Below are 23535 nucleotides of genomic sequence, written 5' to 3' on the forward strand. Positions count from 1 at the left end.
TCCACAAATGTATATTACTAATATATTTCCTATTACTGAGTATTTAACAGTATTTATGGGTCCAACTGTATCCTATACACACAAGTGAGTGTTTGTCTGTGTGTGTAAGAGAGTGTGTCACGTGATCAGGCTGAGGTAGAAACCCTGTTGGCCTCTGAGTTCTCTGTGGTCACACCTCTACCAATTACTTTATCAAGTCTGACTGCCTGTGCGTATGTGTGTGCGCATGTGTGTGCGTATGTGTGTGCGTGTATGTGTGTGTGTGCGTGAGTGTGTATGTTCACACAGCCCCTGGGGTGCAATGATGGGAGCAGACGCCTGCTCTTTCACTCTCGGCAGGTGAGAACATATTCATCACAGAGGCCTGCCAAGCCTGGCGACTCCCTGACTGTTACTGCCAGTCTGCATCACGGCTGCCCTTTGTCTCGCTTTTACAGCGGATATTTTCTTCAAAGTAAAACTACAAGAATCAGCTCAAAGGGTAACAGCTAATAGGGAATAGTAACAGCTTTGATTTCACTCTGACTTTGTTATGATAAACACCAAAGGTCAGAGAATTTTCTCATTAAAAGAAACTGATGGGATCTGATCGGATACCATATAAACACTAAGTGCAGTCATCAACTAATGACAACATAAGTGTGTACGAGCTGGAATCACTGCCAAACTGATGTGCTTGCATCAATAGTGAACAGTTATGCAATGTCAGCAGTGGAAAAAATGTCAACAAATGCTTCAACTTAAGACTTTCTGCAGGGGTCACAATCACGCTAACCCCTCTGGGATTAAACAACTATGATGAAATCTGTGCTTTGCCCTAAGAGCCCTGTGGGAGCAGGGCTTTCTGGGTAATTTGGTTTTTATACTTACACTCCTTGGACATCCCCACTTCCAGGCACTTCTGCAGCCGACAGTACTGGCAGCGGTTGCGGGTGACTTTGTTGATGATACAGTTCTTCTCCCGGTGACAAGTGTACACCATGTTCTTCTGGATGCTTCTCCGAAAGAAGCCCTGCGTGACAGAAAGACGGAGACGAGGGCGATGAGGAGACGGGACAGGTTTTGGAGGAGGGTTGGGCGGTAAGAGAGGAGCAAGGGAAACCGGACGGTCTAAGCAAATCGAGCAACAAATTACTAAGCAAATACAGTTGTGCTGTTTGCTCTAGTGAAGCCACCTGTCATATGGTTATCTGCCAACACTGCTGCTTTTATTACATGTTTCGGTTGCCTGTTGCTAATATCTTGCCCATGTTTACAGTGTCCTCTTTCACCCAGTTCCCAACAAAACAACTTGCAAGGTTAAAACATATGAAATTAAAAGGAGGCCATGCAGAATGGCCATATGCAGCTGCAATTAAAAGGCAATGAATTAAGTCCTTAAAGGGCTTAACCCTTGACACAATCTGGACAGAGACTAATAGTCATTTCATGAGGGTGCCACCTGTTCGTTTACACAACACAAAAATGCTTTTCGAGGTGATTCAGGTCTGAAGGTTTTTGGGGCAAAAGGCACAGGGTGACTGGGTGCCACGTAAGCATGGCCTTGTTTACACAGCCGGAAATAAGCATATGTAGATCCAGGCCAAGCGCATAATATTAGAAAGAGAGCCGATTGGCTGGAAATGATGTGGAAGAAACAAAAAGGAATCCCTCTTTACCCGTGTTCCCCTTTTCAGTCTAACGGGATCAAAACAAATCAGAGAATGGATTTAAAAATGTTGTCCAAGCGTACGAGGCGGGCGAATTATAATGAGCTCATCTTCGGTCACTGGGCAGAAATGGGAGATCTTTGGGGAGACAAAATATGTTTCGATTGCGCAAAAGCGAGACATAGAAACGGATCAAAACACGCCTCCCACATGAAACACACATCCCTCAGTAATAATTCAGATCCTCCCCTTATGAACTTTAACAGCCGCTCTAACTGCCAAAAATAAGATAACAATATTGGGTCATAAATTAAGTGACGACAAAAGTCTACAACAAGATAGCTAAGCCTTAAATAAGAAACCACAGCTGGGGTTTATGATATGAAGGAGAAAACTGACCCTGTCTTTTCACCAAAATTACCTTTAAAAACCTTTGCCTTTAAAACCATCTCCCATTATGATTTTCAGATTTTGAATAATGATAACATAAAAAACGTGCGTTGGAACGAAAAAGCCATCTAAATGCTCCCCATGTGTTACACAGAGTAAAAAACGACAAACCTCTTGGAAAAATCCATGCATCACAACTTATATTCTCCTTATTCCACTCAACCCCAATAAAATCAATGTTAACCTCTGTGCCCTTATTGCTTAAACATGCCTTGTGTGTCAAAAAGATAAAAAGAGGTTAATGCAAATCAGCCACAACTGAGTGAGCACTCAGCAAGCACGGCTCGGGACAAATGTAATACAGGTCAATGTCAGTATTGATGTGACGCAGTGGGACATGGGTTATGTGTTGTTGGGTAGCAGGGTGGGTGGGGTCAGCTACAGCTAAAGGGAGGTGGGGTGGAGTGTGGTGTGGTGTGGTGTGGTGTGGTGTGGTGTGGTATGGCGGGGTTGCTGCCAGGGAGCCCCATCCCATGCCGAAGGATTAGCTTTGCTAGCCGACAGATGGCTGGTGGACCTAAGCCCGCAATTTGTCCTTCCCGGATCACCAGCCTCTTCTCGTGTCTCCCGTGCGCCACCACAGAGTGGAAGTGATTCAGCCTTCTGATGTACTACGAAGAGGAAGTGTGTATTCTTTGTCATGTATCAGTTTAAGCAAGGTCCAACCAGCGTGCGTGATGGGACTGATTACACATGAAGAGGAAGTGTTTCAGGCCGTAGAAGGTCACCTCATCTAACCTTTGTCCTGACTTCATTTGCTCTCCACCCTGTTGTCACATAAAATATATTATTATTAATGTTGAGAAACAGCAGATCCCTGCAAACTGCTATCTCCCGCACAACTAAGTGGAGAGAACAAGACTTAGGTTGACATTAATTCTAGCAGCTGATGCTGAGGGATAAAGTCTGTGGTCTTTGTGTGTGCCTGTGTGTGCGTGTATCATGTCCTCTTTGATCCGATGGTGCCCTGACCCTGACCCTAGTGTCACCAGGGGATTGGCCCACTCCCTCCTGACATCGTGAGTCTCAGGTGCCCTCTCACAGGACCTCCTGATTGGCTGTTCCTTCTGGCTCGTGGGCCAGTTGATTGTTCCTACGCCCCCTCCCCTACCACCCTTCTTTTAGGAGTCATTGCTTCCTGCGGCCCTTAAGCCTCTTTTTGTATCACCGCTTAATCCACCCGGCGACAAGAGCCCTCAGCGGGCCTGTCAGCCACCCTGCAGTGTTCAGAAGAGATGAGAGCCGCAAGAAGAGGGAGAGGGAGGGAGGGATGAAAAAGAGGAGCGAACGGTTACAGCACATACATGATTGCATGCACCATGTGCTCTTCAATTCACAGCTGTCTACCTGCCGATCGTTATGAGCCTCATGCATATATGAGTGCGTGCGTGAATTCTGCTTTGCTTGTGTGCGAGAAAATGCTTCATTAAGAGGGAAATAGGGGAGGGGGTCTGGGGTTATGGAGTTCACAGGGAAGCACAGGAATCCTCTCTTACGTGACTTTCACACTGTGCCCAGATTAAGAGTGCGTTCCCAGCCTCCTACTGTGCATGTTGTGTCGATGTGTGTGTGCCTGTGCCCCTGCCGCTATTACTAAGCAGCTACTGCTACAGCCCACAAATTAGTAAAGACGGATGCTTTGTGAGAGGGCCATCTGAAAAACGCTGCAAATAGAGGACATTCATGCAAAAAGTGGTGGATAGGGACTTTGGAAAAACGGTCGCTTCTCTCCCATTGCAGCGGATACCAGGAGGAGAGATCGCCTGCCGCGTGCTGCCTTGCCTTCAAGATAAAAACATAAACATGAGGGGGTGGGCATGCAAATTTAATGTTTAGGGGGTAATATCTGCAGGGGAAAAAGAAGTGCAATGCCGTTGAGTATGTGCGGGCGGCAGAACTAAAAACAACAAACGAATGAGCTGTCTCCAAGTAGCACAGCTCAACTTCCCCGCTCCCGTTTCCTCTGTTCGCTGCAGCCCCCAGGAAATGCCTTTGTAGTTTGGCATGCTGCAGCAAAGCAGACGCTGCTAACCCCCGACTTACCCCAGTCTCAGATGAGGCAACCATATACATTCACATGCCTGTAGTGTTGAATTATTGAGTGTGCTATGCCAAGTCATCTCCTCTGAAGTCAGAGATACGGAGAAGGCATCCTGAATTTTTCAAATTAGCACTGCGGCTGTTGAGGGGGGCAGACAGCCGGCTCATGGACAGACAACTGGCAGCTAGCTGTCCAACTAGGGACATCTTCATAGTTTAAGGCAACATTTCTAATGATTAGTCCTAATGAAATCCTTACTAATCAGCAGAGCAGAGTCCAGTACCGGTTATCAGGTAATTAAGATAAAGGTAATTAAGGAACAGGTGAACATTCATGGTTCGGCTATCACATGATACACTTATCACTGTGTTTCAATTGCAAATATAAAGGAGAATTTTAGATTATTCACCTTTGTTTTCACATCCGAGACAGTATACAAATATGATCATAGCTATATTGTATTGTCCTGAGTTCAAGCCTGAGACCTTTGGTCTCGTCCCAAACAGTTGCTTCACTGTTAAAACGTCCCATTCCAAGGTGCAACCACCTCCACATACACTTCAAAGCTTTTTCTTCTGTGGTTAATCAGTGTATCCGATTATTCTTTCAGTATGTTATTGAAGCGAATGTTTACCACTTTGCTCCTGTTTGTACTCTGTCTTTATACATGTGGCCTCTCATCTCTAAAAATAATCAAACTCAGCCATAATATATCCTGGAAACTAATTACATTCAGCCGAGGAGGCAGGCAGAGCTTCCTGTTGGGGTTGTGCAGAAACATTATATGAAATTAATGCCAAAGGCTGAGGGAGCTGAAATTTTTATCCTACCTGAGATGTGGTCATTTCACATTTCAGGCTGCAGCGACAGTGTTAACAACTGAAGGTGATACTTGTGTATTAAATTATTGTTTATCATTATTCTGAAATCGTTTGCACTGAACATCGTCTGTTGGCTGTTAGATTAAAACATCAGTGATCTCCCCAATGTACAAAAGCCTCAAAAAGCTAATTACAGTGTCAAATCTGGCACAATTTCTGTACTTGTCTAGTTTCTGCCTTTCCTTCTGCGTGTCACACTGTTGTGTGCGTAACATGTTGTAAATATTTCTTTTGTCTGGAACAGACCTTTGGGATGAAAACAAATTAAAATTTACTGCTCATGACTTGGGGTTTTAGTTTTACAGGAATTATTACTGACAAACTAAACCACAATTTTATATGTGAACATGTTGAACCCAGAATATTTTACTTCTATTAACATTTTCATTTCAACTGTATCATCAATTATTGGTTAACCTAACATCCCTCCATTCATCGCCAGTTTGCTATAATGCATGCGACTGATTAATACTGCACAACCACTGCTTAGCCACGGAACAGACAGTAATACCTTTATACACAACCACACACCCACTCACACAATCTCATCAGGACCTGTGATTTAGCCTTATTACCTTACTTAGAACTCTATTGAGATGCTCTGATGATGGGGAGCAATTTTAAACAGAACACAATAGAAGCAGATTAGGGTTTGAAATGGCGGCAGAGTTGCTGCACACCTTCTGAGATTAAGGTCATTGCTTTTGAATACAAGATACATAAAGCAGCTAGTTTGGTAGCTGTGCACTGAACCAAACAGCAACACATTTGTTTTAAGTATATCATATGAATGATTTACGTGTGAGATGATGCACGCTTCTGACACAGGCTCTGAGATGAAATTTTAGGGCATAGTTGCATAAAAATTGCAATTTGTACCAACAGCTGGAGCCTGAGCATTGAGAAAAAGGTGGAGAACATCCTGTTGCAGGCTTAACACATACAGACAAACTCATGCAACTTGGAAGGTTTCCCACGACCAAAATCTGCTACCTGTGCCAAACTGTTTCAAAATACGAAATTGGTAAGTCTGTACAAACACTAGTTTAGAAACACCAACCAATTATGAAACTGGATTTCATTTTCTTGAACAATTCGGTGCTTCACACACTGCACAAGATTATCTTGGCAAGGAAAACCACACACCATCTTCCCCTTTCTTCATCTCTCACACACACCCATGGTTAAACTCTGTTGTATATGTACACACACGTACACGCCCAACCTCTTCTTTCTAGCTTTACTTTTATGATTTGACTAGCCTTGACAGTCAAGGATATATTTCCACAAGCCTGCATAAAATAACAGTATATAACATAGGTTGATGTGAATTTACTTCAGGCTAAGCAATTTAAAAAAGACACTTTCAACAAACTTTAAATTAAGAAAAAATATATTTTACATTCGTCATATTAAACATCCTTAGGACCCATGAAGCTGCACAGTCAGCAGCAGTGTGGTTGCAGGGGTCAGCTTTTATTTACTTTGTTAACTTTTTATAAGTCACATTCGGGGAGCAGGTTAAGTTTCATAGAGCACTCAGAGGGTTTGCGTTAAAGGGTAATGCCTTTGTATGTATGTATGTGTGTGTGTGCCAGACTCCTGCCTTTGCTGTGCTCTCCTCCCCTTTGTGCATTCTTTACTCATCCAGCCCCCCCCCCCCCCCCCCCCCCCCCCCCCCTCCTGTGCTCTGCCGCGCTGACCGTCTTTCTTTTGGTGTCAATGAGTTCAACTGTGGCCCCTGTACCCCATCCACCTAATCTGCTGCCCCTCCAACCATTACCCACTTCTTTCTCTTTCTGGCTGTTCATGCATCCCGGAGCACAGCCTGCTCTCTCGCACTCGCTATCTCAGTCCCCCGCAGTCTCTCTCATCTTTGCACGGTTTCATCTGCATTTCTACATTCCCCCCTGGGTTCCTGCCCTTGCTTACTCTTTCATACTGTTTGTTACTGCCACTGTCTCCTGCCTTCTTCGCCGTGGCTTTTTCTCTCTGCTGTACTCCTCCCCTCCCTCCCTCCCTCCCTCCCTCCCTCCCTCCACACCACTCCTATTCCTGCACATATGGAAGACCACAGTATTGGCTCCGCAGTCAATAAGTCAGAGGGTCTTGCAGGCACCTGTCGCCATCAGCAACACCCTGCCTGTCTTCATCCAACCACTCCCAACCTCCTCTGGCTACAGACAAAGCTGCTGTCAGTAGAAGAAGTGGAAATCCTATTTGGTTCATTCAAGAATGCATGATCACCACGCAAAAAAACCCAAAACAAAACACGTGGTTTCTGAAATGTGGCCATGGTGGAGATATAAGGTTTGTGCCTGGTGGTAACATTATATTAGATTCCACAGATCCCTCCCTCTCATCCCTATCCTCTTCTGAGCTTACACAACTCCGAGTGTTGGGAGCAGCGAGATAAAGAAGTGTGTGTGCTCACACGAACAGGAGACGTGTAAGCATGCGCACAGCAACTATCAACTGATAACAGAGCAGATGGGGGTTATGAGGCCTCCTCAGCACCTGTGTAACAGGGCTGTATTGATAACAGACATGTGGACACGTCAGCAAAGGTATGTGTAGCAACAACACGAGAGAAGAAAAGACCTGCACGGATGACAGAGTTTCACAAACTACGTGATACGAAGCAGATCCATCATATGTGTTATCTTTTTTTTTTTTTTTTACGATGTCTATAGATATAAGTATAAAGAGGCTGTTACAGCTTGTTCAGGTCATACTGATAATTAGGCAGCTCAATAAATCAACCAATAATATTAGAGAATGATTCTCCAATTTTGACTTATTACATTAAATTTCAGCATTAAACACTGAAAAACTAATGAAATGTTCCAAATGACGTGCAAGAGCTTTGGCTGTGAAGACGTGATTGTATTTTTTTCCAACTGCAAATCACATGATGGTTACAAGATTGACGAACATCTTGCTTTATTGGCAGATTCAGAGGAAGTCTCACCTTGCAGCCCTCGCAGGCGCTGACACCATAGTGGTACCCTGAGGACTTGTCCTGGCACACAAAGCAGGGTTTGTAGACGCGGGGCGGTGGGGGAGGTGAGGGCGGGCTTGGCACTATCTCCTCTGAGCTGGTACTCTGGGTCTCTATCGCTGCAGAGAGGAAAGAGCAACAAGAGGGGTTAGTGAACACATGTCTGTCAGATGGAGTGCTGACAGGCATGGAGCATTAATCGATATCAGTGGGATAAACTCACAACCTTGTGTGTACACAAATACACACACACACACAGATCTTAAACAACCCAGTCCAGACGGATACACTGCTGACGACATCTAATACAAATCACCAGAAGGGGAACTAACTCACTTTCTAACAATGTGTTTGGGAGAAGAAAAAAAAAAAAGCTGCAAGTGCAAGGACAACTTCTTGATCAGGCGTTTTCAGATCCGCCACAGGAAAGACAACGCGAAATGTCTTCAAAGAACAAACATTTCTCTAACACACATGCACCCAGAGATCATCAAAGCACGAATGAAAGCAGCCTTTGCTGGATACCTACTTACTGCCGAAATGTTGTCTTGTGCGTATGTGTGTTACAGCACGGAGCTGCTTTGCTAGCAGGGTTCAAAGACAGGTTTTCTCCTCTGATACAAGGCCTGGAGTTGTGCTTTTATTTATTTCTAAAAATTGTGCAGTCTTCGTAAGTACAAGTGTTCTGAAATATTAAAAGGACAAATAATCATATCATCATCACCAGTCGGGAGTACCAAATACTGCAGACAAGGCTGCGCAGAATTCTCTCTCCGCTTCTGACCATGCAACTTGTTTACCCCCCGAACCAAACGCACACACTTACCTCATTCTTAATCAATAACAGGCTGGTAAACACAGAGAGGTTGAGCACAAACAGTCTTCATGCGTTAAGGGCTAATATGACAAACCAAACACATGAGCCCTCTGTAGGCTCCCATGTTTGGTGTGCTTGTACATGATAAACAAAGTGGCCTGGGATCGTGGGGAAGTATCCTGCTGTTGCCTACATGTAATATGTATTGGACTTTGCCCTCAATATCCTGTGTGTTACAAAACAAGGCTCTTTAATCAACTATAAAAACACACATTCACAGCGCAGACCTGCACCCTGTGGCCTGTAGCTTACCAAATAAGTGTATAATCCCTGTTTGCAACTGCTGCCTTTATGAGCTTGTGAGTAAGCAGTGTATCGTTTTTTCATACTGATGCCAATAACTCTTTTTCATTTGAGAGAATAGATTAACTTGTCAAATGCACCAGCGGTTGTGATGTACTTCTGTCTACACTATATGCATGTGTGCATCTTCCCAGCCCCATTGCTCCACCCAGCATCAGCAGCTCAACAGAGGAGGGATTGGGGAGGTTGACAAGCGGCTCAGGAGCTGCCTGCAGCTCAGTGCTGGTGTGTAAATAAGCCATCTATATTTAACAGAGCCGCCTGGTTCAGTAGGACTGTAGTACAGCCGAGGACTCGCTCCACGTGACGGTGCGGCCGACAAACACTGCACTCGCAGCACACACAAGACTAATCACACTGCACACTGAGCATGGATGAAGTATTTCTTCTCTCTCGCTAACACACACACGCGCTTTCCGCTCCAATTATAGTGTCTGTGTGCGGGTCTCAGCTTGCCAATCTCCATGCGCATGCAGCAGATGGCGCAGGGGAAGATTACATTCAGAACAACTAAAATAAACCAACCTGATGCACAGATATGTTCAAGGCTTCCTTACACCAAAATCTAGCCTTTCCAAAGCCCGCCTGCTATCTCGGCCATCAGGAAAAAAACACACAGCATATCCAAGTGGGTTTCAAATGGCGGGGACGGTTAAGCTAAACAGCAATAAAGCTCACATTGCAACACCTAACAGTGACACCCAATCAGGCCTGGGATATTAAGACATTACATTTATGAGGCCCAGATGTCATATGTCACTTTCACACCAGCAGCAACCTTTTCAGTTCTCGGTGTAAACAGGCTGATGTGGGAGTGAAAAGGGTGATTCATGGTCGAGACGGAATCAGCTTTAAATATTTTTCAAAGAAAAAGCGTGACAAGCAACTTGTAACAATATGGACTGCAGCCAGGAGGGAGACACACTTATTATGAAGACATATATTGCAGTAACAACAAGGGAAATGTGAAAAAGGAGGAAGAGATACTCTTTAAATGATATAGGGAGGAAATGAAGGGAGGTGATAAAAGTGGAGAACACACAGGGAGTAAGTGACTGCATGACTATTTTCATGTTCCTCCCTCAGGTTTTTAGATTCATTTCTATTACACACATGCGTGTGCACCAAACACACACACACAAACACAAACATCTGTCAGGATTTAACTTAAAGCCTTGAAAACAATTATAAAGTTTATTAATTTCAGGCGACTTAACGGGAAAGGAGTGACTCATTTTGCGAGAACGTGTGCACAGTTTGCACAGTGTGCACAGGTGATTCTGTGCAGAGGAGCAGAATGATTCAGTCACAGGAGGACAGACTGTGGACAGTGTGAGAGTCCGCGCTTTGCTTCTCACTGCCATTTTATTGGTGTCATTACGGGTCGTCTTTGCTCATGCCACTGGGCCATGCCATCGCCACACTCATGTCAAACAAATTAAACTTAAATAGAACAGCTCTTACATAACATGGCATATTTTCTCATTAGCAAAAAAAAAAAAAAACCATTCACAGTTTTCAGCGCTCTTCTGCCTCTCTTGATGCGGACTGATTACAGCCCTGCATTATTAGTGCGACCACAGAGCTATTCATCCACATTAAAGCTGCCTTCATTAGAAACGCACAGACAAACAGATGTGCCACCCACACACATACACATGAACTTAAAAACTGCATACTGACATTTACACAGGCTAAGGGCTTTCCTTGAGCCATTAAAAAAGCCTAATCGGCCAGACACACACACACATAAACACACACACAGAATGCACAGTCTTAATGAGAGCACCCATGGAAATCTGGGACACAAGGACAAGAGTCTGTGAGGGGGCTGGCGACTGTAATTAAATACAATGGCTGGCTTCTGGAGCCCTGTCAAGCTGAGGCATGGAGCAAAACAATGGCAGGCCTGTGGACAGAGAGGCAGCGAGGCTCAGCGGAGAGACGGAGCTACTTAGCCCTTCAGCAGTCCTCACCCAGGCATTATTCAACACCAGCCTGCATCCAAACTCTGATCAACACCAACCATCACACAAGCCTGCCTATTGTGTGATCCACGAAATCATAACGCACAAACAGTGGAAGAACTGACTCACGCTAGCCTGGAGAGCTTCTCTTGATATCCTTGCAACATGTTAACACTGGAAATTTGTATATCTGGCAAGGTTTCCAGGCCGGAGACCCTTCAGTGCCTGCGAAATCCCCACGGTAACTAATACATGAACTACAGCTAGAATATCATTCTTTCAGCCAAGAGAGAGCGAGCATGAATAGACAATAACGCCCCGCTTTGCTCGGGGATACAGGCACAGGAACCCGCAGCCCTGAAAATAATGTTTAAATGAAAAACAGTAAGGAGTTACTGATAAGGAATCTATTGTACTTTGGCGAGGAGGTGAAACACAAACCACATGAACCATATGGTCATGGCAATTGTTGTTATCCAGACACAAGGCTGGATTCAAGTCTGCAGCCTGGTATGCTGTCAGACCAGTCCCAGAAGAGGGAATAAACAGCACAGGCCGTCAGGTGGAACCGGCGAAAAAACAACCCTGACACTGCACTGTGTTGAAACAGTAGAAGTCCATTTAAAGGAGGCTGTGTCTGTGTAACATCTGACCACTGACTATGGCCGAAAAATACCCTTTCAGCCAACTCTGGCACATTTACAGTAATGATGTATTAAAAGTTATTTTGCTTCTCATTCTGAATGTTCTTATTATTCATTGGCCTAAATAATGTGCGAGTTGGCAGTGAATTAACACCAGATTTATCTCAAACCACTATGTCAAAGCCCTTAGATTTAATTTACTTAGATTTCCCCTTTGATATTCACATTCACAGACAAGTATTATAAACACACCGTGTGTGTGCATGTGTGCAGCCCCCAGCTATCTTAATAGCTTAATGTAGCGTGGTGTGGTGTTCTCAAACTCAGAGCCAAAGCACCGGTGATTTAATTAAGTTCAAGTGTGAGTGGTCTGTAATGCCGCTCCTCAGATTCACTTTGCATACATCATGAGCCACAAGTGCACTTAGAGCGAGGCCGCGCCCTCACAGCCACATCCTCCATAAGCAATTACCGCATGACTAGACTTAAATGGACAAATATCCACAAGACTGAAATGAAATCTATTCTGATGATGAACTAGCCTGAGCTGTAACACTGACAAAAGATAGCCTGGCTAACATCAGCACTTCAAAGGCATCACCACCAAAAGACCACAGACCAAGACACACACACACAGACACAAGCCCACCGGCTATTATCAAGCCTCCAGACCCTGGGCTGCCTCTGCCCAGTGCTGCTGAGTAGTTCCTGAGGTTCAGCTCTAGGTTAGTCCTCTGAGATCTGATTACCTTCATCCCCACTGGTTACTGGGCCCAGCTGTGAAGCATATTAATGAGATTTCACCATCATTAGAGGGAAGCTAACTACATTAGCAGGCTGGCTGCTTGGCTGGCTGGCTGGTTTGTGGTAAAGAGAGCTGGAGAAAATGAAGGCAGAGGGGATGAAGGCGGAGAGGGAGGGCTTAGACAGTGTCTTCCACTTTGTTGAATCCTCCTCAATCACAGGCCATTGGGTCCCCCCGGCTTCTATTAGGTTATTTGGACACACTGACATGCACGTACACACACACGCGCACGCACATGCACGCATATGCTCGCCATGTGTAAGATGCAAGGAAGAACATATAGAGGTCCATTTGTCTTTCCATGCAGTGAGTGTGCAGGAGAAGAGAGTCACCAGACGGACCACCATGGCACAGGCTGCTGCATTAAGGCTCGCTTTGAAGTCTGCTTAAAATAATGAAGTGGGATGGCCAATGGAACAGCCCCAGGGATAGAGACCGCCTCGCAAAACCCTGGGAGTTGTACGCCAATGTATCATGCATGTCCATAAAAATGACCGCCAGCAACTTAAGAGCTTTTTATGTGCAGTAAAACAGACCAACAAGTGAGCGGAGAAGGGCATCACTCATGCACAGAGCTCGACTTTTGCTAAATATTCAGGCTTTATTTCTGGTTTCCATGTCAGTAATGTGGGTAAGCAACGGGGAAAAACGACATGCGCACACACACACATACGCACACACACACACACACACAGGAACGCTTTGTCAGCACTCTTCAATTACTGAAGGGGGAAATGGGACTATTTCCTTGCTTACAGGGAAATCCTGCCATTCTCTAACAAAGCGTCATAACAGCTCGCCGCTGAAAATGGATGGGGCTCCGTTCGCTGCTTTCATACTGATTACTGACAGAAAAGGCGCGCATGCCATCCGAATATGAGCCAGGGCGCGATCACACACTGGCAGGCACGTACAGACTGACAGCTATAAGGAGAGCAACAGTGGGGTGTGTTTGTGTTCAAACACAGAGTGTGAACAGTTATTGGATGGGAGAGGGGGAGGAATCCGGCGGCAGGGCAGACGGGCTTAAGTGAAAACACACACACACACACACACACACACATACATACACATACACGTATACACACACACACACGGGAAGGAGAGCCAGTGGAGGTTAACACAGGGCAGGAGACCAGACAGCATACCTTACACCTCCCATATTCACTGTAACTAAATCCAGCCCTTGCACCCCCACCTCCCGCCACTTTCCACCTTCATCTCCCCCTTATTCCTACCTGTCCCAGTTACTGAGCCTCACAGTCTTCTCCTCCTCATGCTCTCTACAACTTAAATCCCATGCAAGGTGGCATGTCACAGGAAGTCCTTTTTCACTTCTTGTCTCCCTCTGTCCATCTTTGCCAAAGCTGATTCCTATCACTTTAAGGGGCCGTGGGTTTCAGACCATTCAGACCGTTACACATCTGTATACACCAAGCTGAAACTACACAACCACTGACAATGTAAACTATCATCTTACTATACTCAAGAAATCAATTTCCTTGATGGACGGCTGGCGATGTTTATCCCCTTCCCATGACACTATTGTCAGCGATCGCCACAAACAGTTCATCTCTTATACACTTTTTAAAGCATCAAACTGCTCACCATGTCAGCCACGGCCGTTACAACGAGTGTCAGTGTCAATATCTGATTCATGTTCCACCTGAAGAACAAATCACAATGTATCACTGGTAGGATTTTAGATTCATTTATTTATTTATTTACTACTGAAGTTTGTTGTCACTGCTTCCAGTCCTATAATTCATAATATGGAACAGTACAAAAATATGTGTGTGTGTGTGTGTGTGTGTGTGTTTCAGTGAGGTTGAGTTAGGAGGATTACTGAGGATCCCCCTGCCTGGATGTGTGCTCCGCCTAAGCTGCTGCATGTCGATGTTGCAGTCCATGTCTACCTTCTCAATGTAGAGAGAGGGAAGGGGGGTGGGGGGTGGGGGGCTGAATGCTGGGAGATAAAGAGTACTATCACTAATGAGTTTCCAAGAAAAATAAAGGGAACATACTTGCAGTGTTGCACAATGACCCCATTTCAGAAAAAAAATAAATCAGTGTCTGATATGAGATATGATTTCTGACAGAATCATAATATATCGTTTAATAGACACATCTGACACCATGACACTCCTTGTGTGAAGGAGGGATGGGCATGGATCAAACTGAGCAATTAATTTGATTCTAATATAATTTTCTGTGGAAAATGACACATCTCTTCTACTTAAAAGAGCGTGTTCTGGTCTACATTTCAGAGAAATGACATATGCTGTTTTGCAACCGATGCAGAGATTCAACTTTTGCAGAGAGAGCAGAAATGAATGTGACAGCTTGAGTTCTTTAAGGACTGCGCAGTGTGTTTGAAGGCTACACTGACTCAGAAACAAAATTTTGATGGATAGCGCTCCAAATTGCAGCCAAATAACTCCCCTGTGTGGAGTGTTACGGTAAGAAAAACACACACATACGCGAGTGATAGATGAGGGTCCGAGCAGAGGCGGAAGGGCAAGGCGGTGCAGAGTAAGGAGTCTGTCTTGCCTGTTATGACGATCCCTGCTCTAAACCAGGAAGTGGTGGTGTTTGTCTTGGGCCAGAGGTGGGGAAAACACAAGGTTGTGTTTAGCAGGAGTAATTTATGGGATCTTTACATCTGGGTGAGGTTGAGGGGACTTAGGTGTAGTTGTTTGTATGAGTGTATGTGAATGTATGACACTTGAATGCATGCTTCTTTGCATGCGGCTTGACTGCTTTTGGAAACGCAACCAACAGAATTACAAATGCTTCTGCAAATGTGTGCATCTGCCTGTGTGTAGGTTATATTTGGATCCATGCTGTGTGATATGTACTGTATGTATGTGCATGATAGCCTGTGCGTGTGAACATCAGCATGTTCTTGTCTGGGCCAGGCCTGGTTTTTATCAGCCCGGCAGCCCCCACCACGTTCCCAAGCCCTTCTCTAGGGGCCCAAGATAACTTCCCTCTCTATGCTGCCAGGCCTCTGAAATAACAACACACCAGGTTTTCCTATCACTGCAGCCCCGGCAAATGGAGACGGAACTGAGAACATGTGTGGACAAACTAGAGTGTGTGTGTGGGGGGGTGGGGGGTGGGAGGAGGGGCAGCAAATAATCAAGCAGATGGCAAAGGTGAGGTCTACAGGGGGAGAGATTTTGAGCGGCAACTCCGTGCTAACCATAGTAGCTGCTCTGCGCTGCCCAACGCTAGCCTTTGGTACACTTAACTGTGAGTCTCCTTAACCACTAATAAATTTCTTAAATCTGACGAGCACTCTGGTGTTTACAGATTTAATTGAGGAGAAGAAAAAGAAAAAGAAAAAGCATCTGAAGACAGCTTTACTGCGGGAAAGAACCACAAGTTCCCTGGCAACAACGCTCCCCCTGCAACCCCGGGTAACACGGTGTAACTCTACCCAGCAGCTGTCCATGCCTGCTGACTGACAGTGGAACTATGTGAGTTGGCACTTGCTCCGGGGTGATTGGAGATATTTGGCATGAGCTGATGGTGTGGGACATGGTGGTGGGCACAAGGGGGCAAAAAGGAGGCAGCCCGTGTTGGCCAGAGGATGCCAGGATGTGAGCGGGCACAGCGGTGTGTTTCGGCAGCCTATAACACATGTCATATTAAGGGGGTGGGCACGGACACAGCAAAACGTGATATGCACTTGTAAGAGTGTGTGTGAGAATGTGAAAATGCGTGTGCAGGACTTCACTAAGGACTGTGAACTTACAGTTGTACATGGCAGGTCTATTAAGATGATGTGACAGGCTGTGGTGTCAAACGAACATGTGCCTTTCTTGTCCAGAGATAAATGTTTCAAATGCCTGTGTGTGTGTGTGTGTGTGTGTGTGTGTGTGTGTGTGTGTGTGTGTGTGTGTGTGTGCGTGTGCGTGTGTGTGTGTGTGTGTGCGCGTGCGTGCAGTGGGAGCAGCAGTGATAAGCTTCATCAACTGCAGCAGATCTACAGATGGGGAGTTTAACTCAATGGGAGATGCAAGTCCATGATTAGCAAAGCTTTTCCCACACAATCTAATCCATACAATGAATATTGGCAGTGTTTGCCCACAGTGCATTCGCCATTAAACATGAATATTGGTGTAAAACCTGATCGCATGCAAACAACAGCTGTATACTGTGAGCTGAGTGACATGACTGACCCACATTAAGAGACAGGGGGAGGGCAAGAGAGCGGAGCAGGAAGAGACGAGCTGCGAGAGGAACAGGGGCTGATAAAGAGAGAGGGGAGGAGAGAGCATCTGAGGAGAAAAAGGAGCTGAGCTGAGCTGAGCTGAGCGACAGGACTGGGGGAGGACTGTGACACGCGAGACAAACAATTCAAAAAGCAGGGCCCCCAAATAAAAGCCGAGCATGCTGGCGTGTTCGCTCCTAGACACCAGCGTTCAGAGGGAGAAGGGGAGCGAGCGTAACCACAGTGCAACCTCCCTTTGTCAACTCTTTCACAGTGAATTAATACACACTTCCTGGAGTGACTTACAGCTGTGAAACCTTATGACACATAATTCAAGATCAAGGTCGGCAGATCAAGTTATTGGATCATAAGACGAACATACACAGGAGCGAAACCACAGCCTTTCACAAACTGGTCTTTAATGTTACCACTCTGACTGTGAAAATGGCTTCATGAAACATTAAGCCTCTCTTTTACAAAGTGCCTGCATTGGTTAATTATAGAATTGTGCGTGAGTGGATGACTGTGTGCGTGCTTTTCCCTCCTGCGATAACAAACTGCACTCATGCATGCTCGGAGCCAGGAGGGTGCCAAAGCAATACTAAACCTGGGCCTACCCAATCTAGAAACTCACTGTGGTCTAACAAAAGCCTTGAAGGTTTACATTTTAGTCATCTGGCAGATGCTCTTTCCAAGAGCCACTTAGATTGAGTGCAACAGGCAAATAAGGTTCAATTCCCTCTATTCCCATAAAATCCAAGGTCAACGACATTACAAGCAACCAGTAACAAGGAGACCAAGGGTCAGAGGCCTGAAAATATCCCTGTGACCTTCAAGTAGTCGTGACAAAAGAAGTGCTGGACAAGATACAATAATGGTCTAAGAAAAGAGGATGTATTTTCAGGGCGTTGTGGTTCGGCGCAGATGATCTACATTAGTGGAGAAATCATGAACACATTGTTGCCCTCTGCATTTTCAAAAAAATCACAGGTGGAGAAATACTGGAAAATGCATTAAATTACACCATGATTCTCGTCCGCCGGCGCTGAGATGACATCCATACACATTAACCAGACCCTCTTCATCTTTAATGGGCTGAGAGCCACACACAGTGCCTCGCTGTTTGGGAGCCAAAAGGCCCTCATGAATGCTTATGCTCGAGTGTTTGCTCGAGTGTTTGCCCTTTACTCACTCTAACAGAGAGGTTATCTGCCCATTGATACTCGCTAATCCAATGTGACTGGCAGCATTCAAGACCCTCCGCATATTCAACAGTGGAGGAAGCAGGTCATAAATATGGAGGGAGCAAAGGGCTATTTGCATTAGAGGGCTGAAATGGACTTGGAGAAGCCAGGAGGAGGTGGGAAGAGAAAAGGGGGAACAAGGGATCAAGAGAAAAGGGGGAGAAAGAGAAGAGGCTCATGAGGATCTGGGGAAGAGAAGAGAGGATCACCAGGGACAGGCTTTGTCATGTTAAACTGCCTCTCTCGACCCATGTTCTCTCCCCTCCTCTCTCCCTCTCTGTGGGTAACACAATAGTCAATCACAGGGGAATAGATTACGAGGGTTTGATCTCCTCAACTTCAGAGCAGGAGCATGACACTGGAAGTGGGGGAGAGGTCGCGGGTGCAGCGTGTGCGTGACTCCACTATGTGTTCAACGATGCTAAATAATGTGCCTTCTCACCAGACCGTTTCTCTTAAAATCCAGAGCCCCATTTAGGTTTGTCACTTCACGTACTCGTCAACATGAGTTAGAGCTAATAGTTAAACTCGCTTGTAATTTACCTCTTGCCTTCAAGCCTCAGCAGGCCGACGTGCATTCCTCTACTGTACATGAAACCCATAATGACAACAGTTCCCTTCATAAATTAGTTTCGCTTTAAGTGCTAATGTCAGGTTTTGAGGTGAAAGCATATTATTGTGGATGTAAGTGGAGGTATTTGCAAGGGTGTGGACAAGAAGACAGAGCGAAGCGGGCGCTTATCCTGTCACTAGTCTGTTTAAGAGCTCAGTCATGGCAGGACTCGGGGGGGTTACTAGGTCAGCACAGAGGTTAAAATGGCCTAAAGACCCCTAGGAGACAGATGACATATTTAGAATAGACAGACGCAGAGGAAAACAAGCGAGCTGCACATTGATGAGACAGAGTCCAACAAAACGACCACTGTGACTGGCCATCGCTCATCACACATATGGACATTTATTCTTCTGATTCATCGCCCGAAACTGCCACCGACCCTCTCGACCCGGATAATGTAAAGTGGCTGAATTCCACCAAAGATGATAGCGGTAGCTTTAAACACCCTGGCCTCAACACGGCGAGGCCAGCCACTGCTCTCCTTGCTCATGCCCCCTAATGATGACTGATGACACACATTTGATTCAGCTGTCTGATGTGTAGCGTCAGGGGGCTCCTTAGTGGAAGATTTGGGCAGAGCGAGGGGAGAACGGGTGGGCGGGGAGAGGCGCACTCATTTGTCTTTAGTGTCAGCGCTAATGCAAAAAAATAAAAAAATATTTTAAAAAAAAATAGAATAAAAAGTGAGGTGCTTGTCGATAGCACCGGGAGGTTAAGTTACCTCCGTGCTTAGGAGAAATGGCTGATGAGAGCAGGCAAAGTCATCAAGGGAACGCAGTGGGATGTTACTAGAATTTAATGAAGGACATGTTTAGCTTCCTCGGGTATGATTTGTGCTTTTCCCTTCTCTCTGTCTTTGAGTGAGTGTGTGAGTGTGTGTGTGTGTGTGTGTGTGTGCCTCCGCAGACACTAATTTCCTGCATGGATCCCTGACCTTTCAATGTAGCCTGAGGGGAGCCATTTGATCATCTCTCTCTCTCTCTCTCTCTCTCTCTCTCTCTTTCTTTCTTTCTCTCTCTCTCTCTCTCTCTCTCTCTCTCTCTCACACACACACACACACACACACAAACACACACGCGCACACACACACACACACTATTTCCTGTGATATGGCTGCCCACCAGTCAGTGGACTGACTTTAGTGGGACAATGTTGATCTTCCCCCACAGTGTTAATCTAAAAAAAAAAAATTTCTTTCATAGAAAACATTTCTTATATTAAGGATACAAACATTTTTAGTTGACTATATTATCAGTCAGCTTGCTCACAGAAACAGCAGCCTGTCCAGATATATATTGGCAGACCTAAAAACATCACTGGCTTATTGATTTTGCCATGGTTGCCATTTATCACTTCATTTATACGGGCTGCAAATGATGTTTATCTTTCTCCATTTATGTGACATCAAGATTATTAGTACAGTTTTGTGCAAAGCAGCAATACAACGCTGCAAATATGACCCTGATATATAGGTAAGTACAGATACGTGAAGTCTTCAACGTTGTTTTTTTTTGTTAAAGAGATAACTACCAGAGCAGATCAGTGTATAAAGGAACACTTGGATGAAACACTGTGTTCTATGTGCAAGAGTTAAGCATGCCTCCACCCTCTGCAAAAACTAGTGTAAAAAAAGACAATATGTTTGTTTTCATGCATGTAAAAGACCATGCTTGCTGCCTATGCACACACTAGGAAGCATGCCTGCTAAAAACAGTGAGTGGAGGTAACCTGAGCTGAGCCCTCAGGTGAGCTTGGTGTTAATGCTCCCACTTCTCCCTCCTGTCCCCCTTCCCCTCTGGGGTCCAGTTAACCCCGGCTGCCCTCTGCCGACTGCTCCGTCTCTCTGCCTCGTGACTGGGGGCCTCATTATGACCCTCGGGGTGACTGGGCGCCGTTTATTGCAACCCAGTTCCACTGCAAGTAGGAACGCACGCCTCTCACAGTTAACTCTGTCCATTAAGCTAAGTGGGGCCCATCAATAATTCAACAGTTTCCAATGTATAATTCAAGGGATAAGGGGACTGTCATGAATTGCGACACACACAGGTGAGGAAAGAGAACAGTACTTTCATTACAAAGTTCACTGAAATATTACACATCTGGAAGGCAATGTGATGAGTGTGTTGCAAAGAAAGCTGGGATGGAACAACAATACTAATGTCACTGTGTAATGAATAAATAAACAGCCAGGTGCAGAAAAAAGTGGGTGAACAAGAAACTGTAGCAGCGATGGGGAGTTAAAGGAGTGTGCTGCCATGGTGACTATAAGAAAACAAACTTATAAATAGAGAGACTATCATGGAGGAGGTGTCACGCAAGTCGTGTTAGTAAGAGAATCAAGTGTTACAAGTGTGTGATAGAAGTGTGTGATAAAAAAAATAATGTGATGCAGACCGGAAGGACGGTCAGAGAAAGATGGAGTGTTTATTTTTTGCTGTAATATATCTTGATTTAGAAATCACACTAATTTGAACTGAACAGAAGCGAGAAAATTAGGGCACAGAATCAAAAGTGAGAGAAAGCAGCTTCACAGCGCTATACCCCCCCCTCCTCCCTTTGCTGTGTAGGCGTAGGTCCTGGGGGAGCCACCGATGTTAATACAGTTATTAAGCCTCTCCACTGAAGACTGCTCCACCTCCCCAACCCTCAGCATCAAGGAGCTCTCTCTGCCTGCCAGGCAGCGGGCAGGCTCGCTTGCTTCCACAATGAGATCAAACAGTCCCAAGTAGGCCAGCTCAGGGAAAGCCGGTGATGAAGCTTCCCGCTGAGCAGTGAGGGCAGGTGGGGTTGGGTATGTCAAGCCCAAGGAGTGTCCCAGCAGGCTTTAGGGAACGGTGGGGGTAGGGGGGGGCGGCGATAGGCTTCAACCTTTCTGCGGTTCCTCCTTCCCTTACTGCCTCTTTAAAGTCAGCTGACCAAGATTCCCATGCATCTTTTCCTGGTGTTGGGGATTACAGCCATGAAAGGCTTTAGCAGACATATGTGCAGGAGCAGATTTCTTCTCTTGGCAGAGTCATGCTGGATGGAACTATGGAGGTTGATTAGAGGTAAGCAGTGTGGGGAAGACCGGGCTGGGTGGCCAGGTTAGGGGAGTACCACTGCAGGCTAGACTTTCACATGCAGCTAGGGAAACCCTCTCTCAGTGCACGAGGGAACCTAACTGGTCACCACTGCGACGGGAGGAACATGTGTGTAGGTGCATGTGTCTAATCGCTGCATTACATCCAATACATAATTCACACCGGCAAAGCAAGACTAGTGTTGCCACTCATGCCTGTAGCTAGAAGGAGCAAATTTAGGCAGCCATGCAGACGGCACGCAAGGTACCAGTTACAGTAAAAAGCACTGGTTTGCTTTGGGTAAAGCTGCCATCCATCTGCCCTGCACTGCTCAACGTCTCTATAGCCCAAATGTCTCAATTTCAAGCAAACTAAAATCTGATGAGCCTGGACAGTGGAAACGGGTTTTGCCAAGGCAACTGGGCAACACACATTAAGGTTATTAAAAAAAAGAAAAAAAGCAGCTGAAAACTGAGATCACACATGGAGCTTTTGTCTCATCATGACACTTGATACAAAAGAAGGAAAGGAAAGGAGCGAAGAAAGGATAAAGAGATGGGAAAGATAAAGGAAAATGCTGTAATGTGCTAAATAGGACGGGGATATAGGTCATTCTGTACCACACTCAATTTGCCAACGCTGGCCTGTTGGCAGCCACTGGATGCAGGCCAAGTCTCCATCAGTCATACTAGAACACTAATAATATCAGTCACTCAGCCAAGCAAGCCTTTCCCTCTCTCCCTCTCTGTCTCTGTCTGCTGTCTCCCCTCACATATTTCCTCGTTCTTTTCCTCCCCATTCGCTCTCCACTGCTTTTTGTTCAAAGGAGAAAAGGGCAAAAATCCAGAGGCCAAAAATGACATTAAACCCCCTAAAAGGCTCCACAGAGATTATTGTTCGAAAATGCCAGCTCTCCTGGAGCCCCCCTCCCTTACTCTCCTGGTGCCTGAGATCTCTCTCGCTCGCTCTCTCTCCCCCCTTTCCCTCCCTCTCGTTTTCTTTCAGCTGAGAGGTGCTGACAGCCCAGACACAATAATCCAGCTCTATTGTGGAACCGCCACAGTGGCAGCAGTGCTGTGCAAAGGTTTCCCACGTATGGCGCGAGGGCAAGGCAGGGTGTCACGTTGTGGCGGTGGCACAGAACAGCACCGCTACAAGCAAAGGGGCAGTCAGCTACTACAGGGCACCACGCTGGGCCACTTGACAACTCTGGTTCAATGTGTTGCCACCTCTTCCATTAGTCAGCTCTCCGGTTGGAGCAGAGACAGAGAGGAGAGAGGAGAAGGCCTCGCTGTCAAAGGGCTCCTGCGCTTCTGATTTTATCTGTACGAAGCGCAGTGGACGCCTCAGCTTTGATCACCTCGCTGCCACCAAACAACGAGCGTGCGTGCAAACGGTAACACATCGAGACAATAACGTGACGACTGTTAAAACTGCTCCATCATATCCTTTTGCAGAGCTAGTGAACAAATGCCTCTCTTCATACTTCCTTTCTGACCCTCTCTTCATCTTCTCAGCCGACTATAAAAAGCTTTCCTCAGGTTACTGTTAAAAATCCCGTGGAATAACAGAATGTGCCCTCTCCACTCTGAGTGCTGCAAGGCTGCATATTTCTCTATCAGCCCTTCTCCAATCTGCAGGAACATTCAGGCAAGCCGGCCCCTTTGAAAAAAAATGACTAGGAATGAGGAACAGACGAGAGCTGAGGGCTTTATCTCTGCGTCTTTCCCAGTGCATTGTCTCTGGATGTGGAAGGTTCAGAAACAAACATGAGTAGGC

The 23535-nt window shown here is 45.8% G+C and overlaps 1 protein-coding gene across 7 annotated transcripts in view; it reads right to left on the minus strand.

The window, feature by feature from the left end:
- raraa (retinoic acid receptor, alpha a) overlaps nt 1–23535 on the minus strand; it is a 141966-nt gene that overhangs the window by 8409 nt on the left and 110022 nt on the right. For all 7 annotated transcript variants that reach the window (XM_056365309.1, XM_056365308.1, XM_056365305.1 and 4 more), the window contains 2 exons: nt 7993–8141; nt 871–1012 (listed from right to left, as the gene is read on the minus strand). In XM_056365309.1, coding sequence (XP_056221284.1) covers nt 871–1012; nt 7993–8141 — 291 coding nt within the window. The remainder of the gene's footprint in view (nt 1–870; nt 1013–7992; nt 8142–23535) is intronic.

The sequence above is a fragment of the Seriola aureovittata genome, chromosome 21 (assembly GCF_021018895.1).
Source record: "Seriola aureovittata isolate HTS-2021-v1 ecotype China chromosome 21, ASM2101889v1, whole genome shotgun sequence".
Taxonomy (NCBI): Eukaryota; Metazoa; Chordata; class Actinopteri; order Carangiformes; family Carangidae; genus Seriola; species Seriola aureovittata.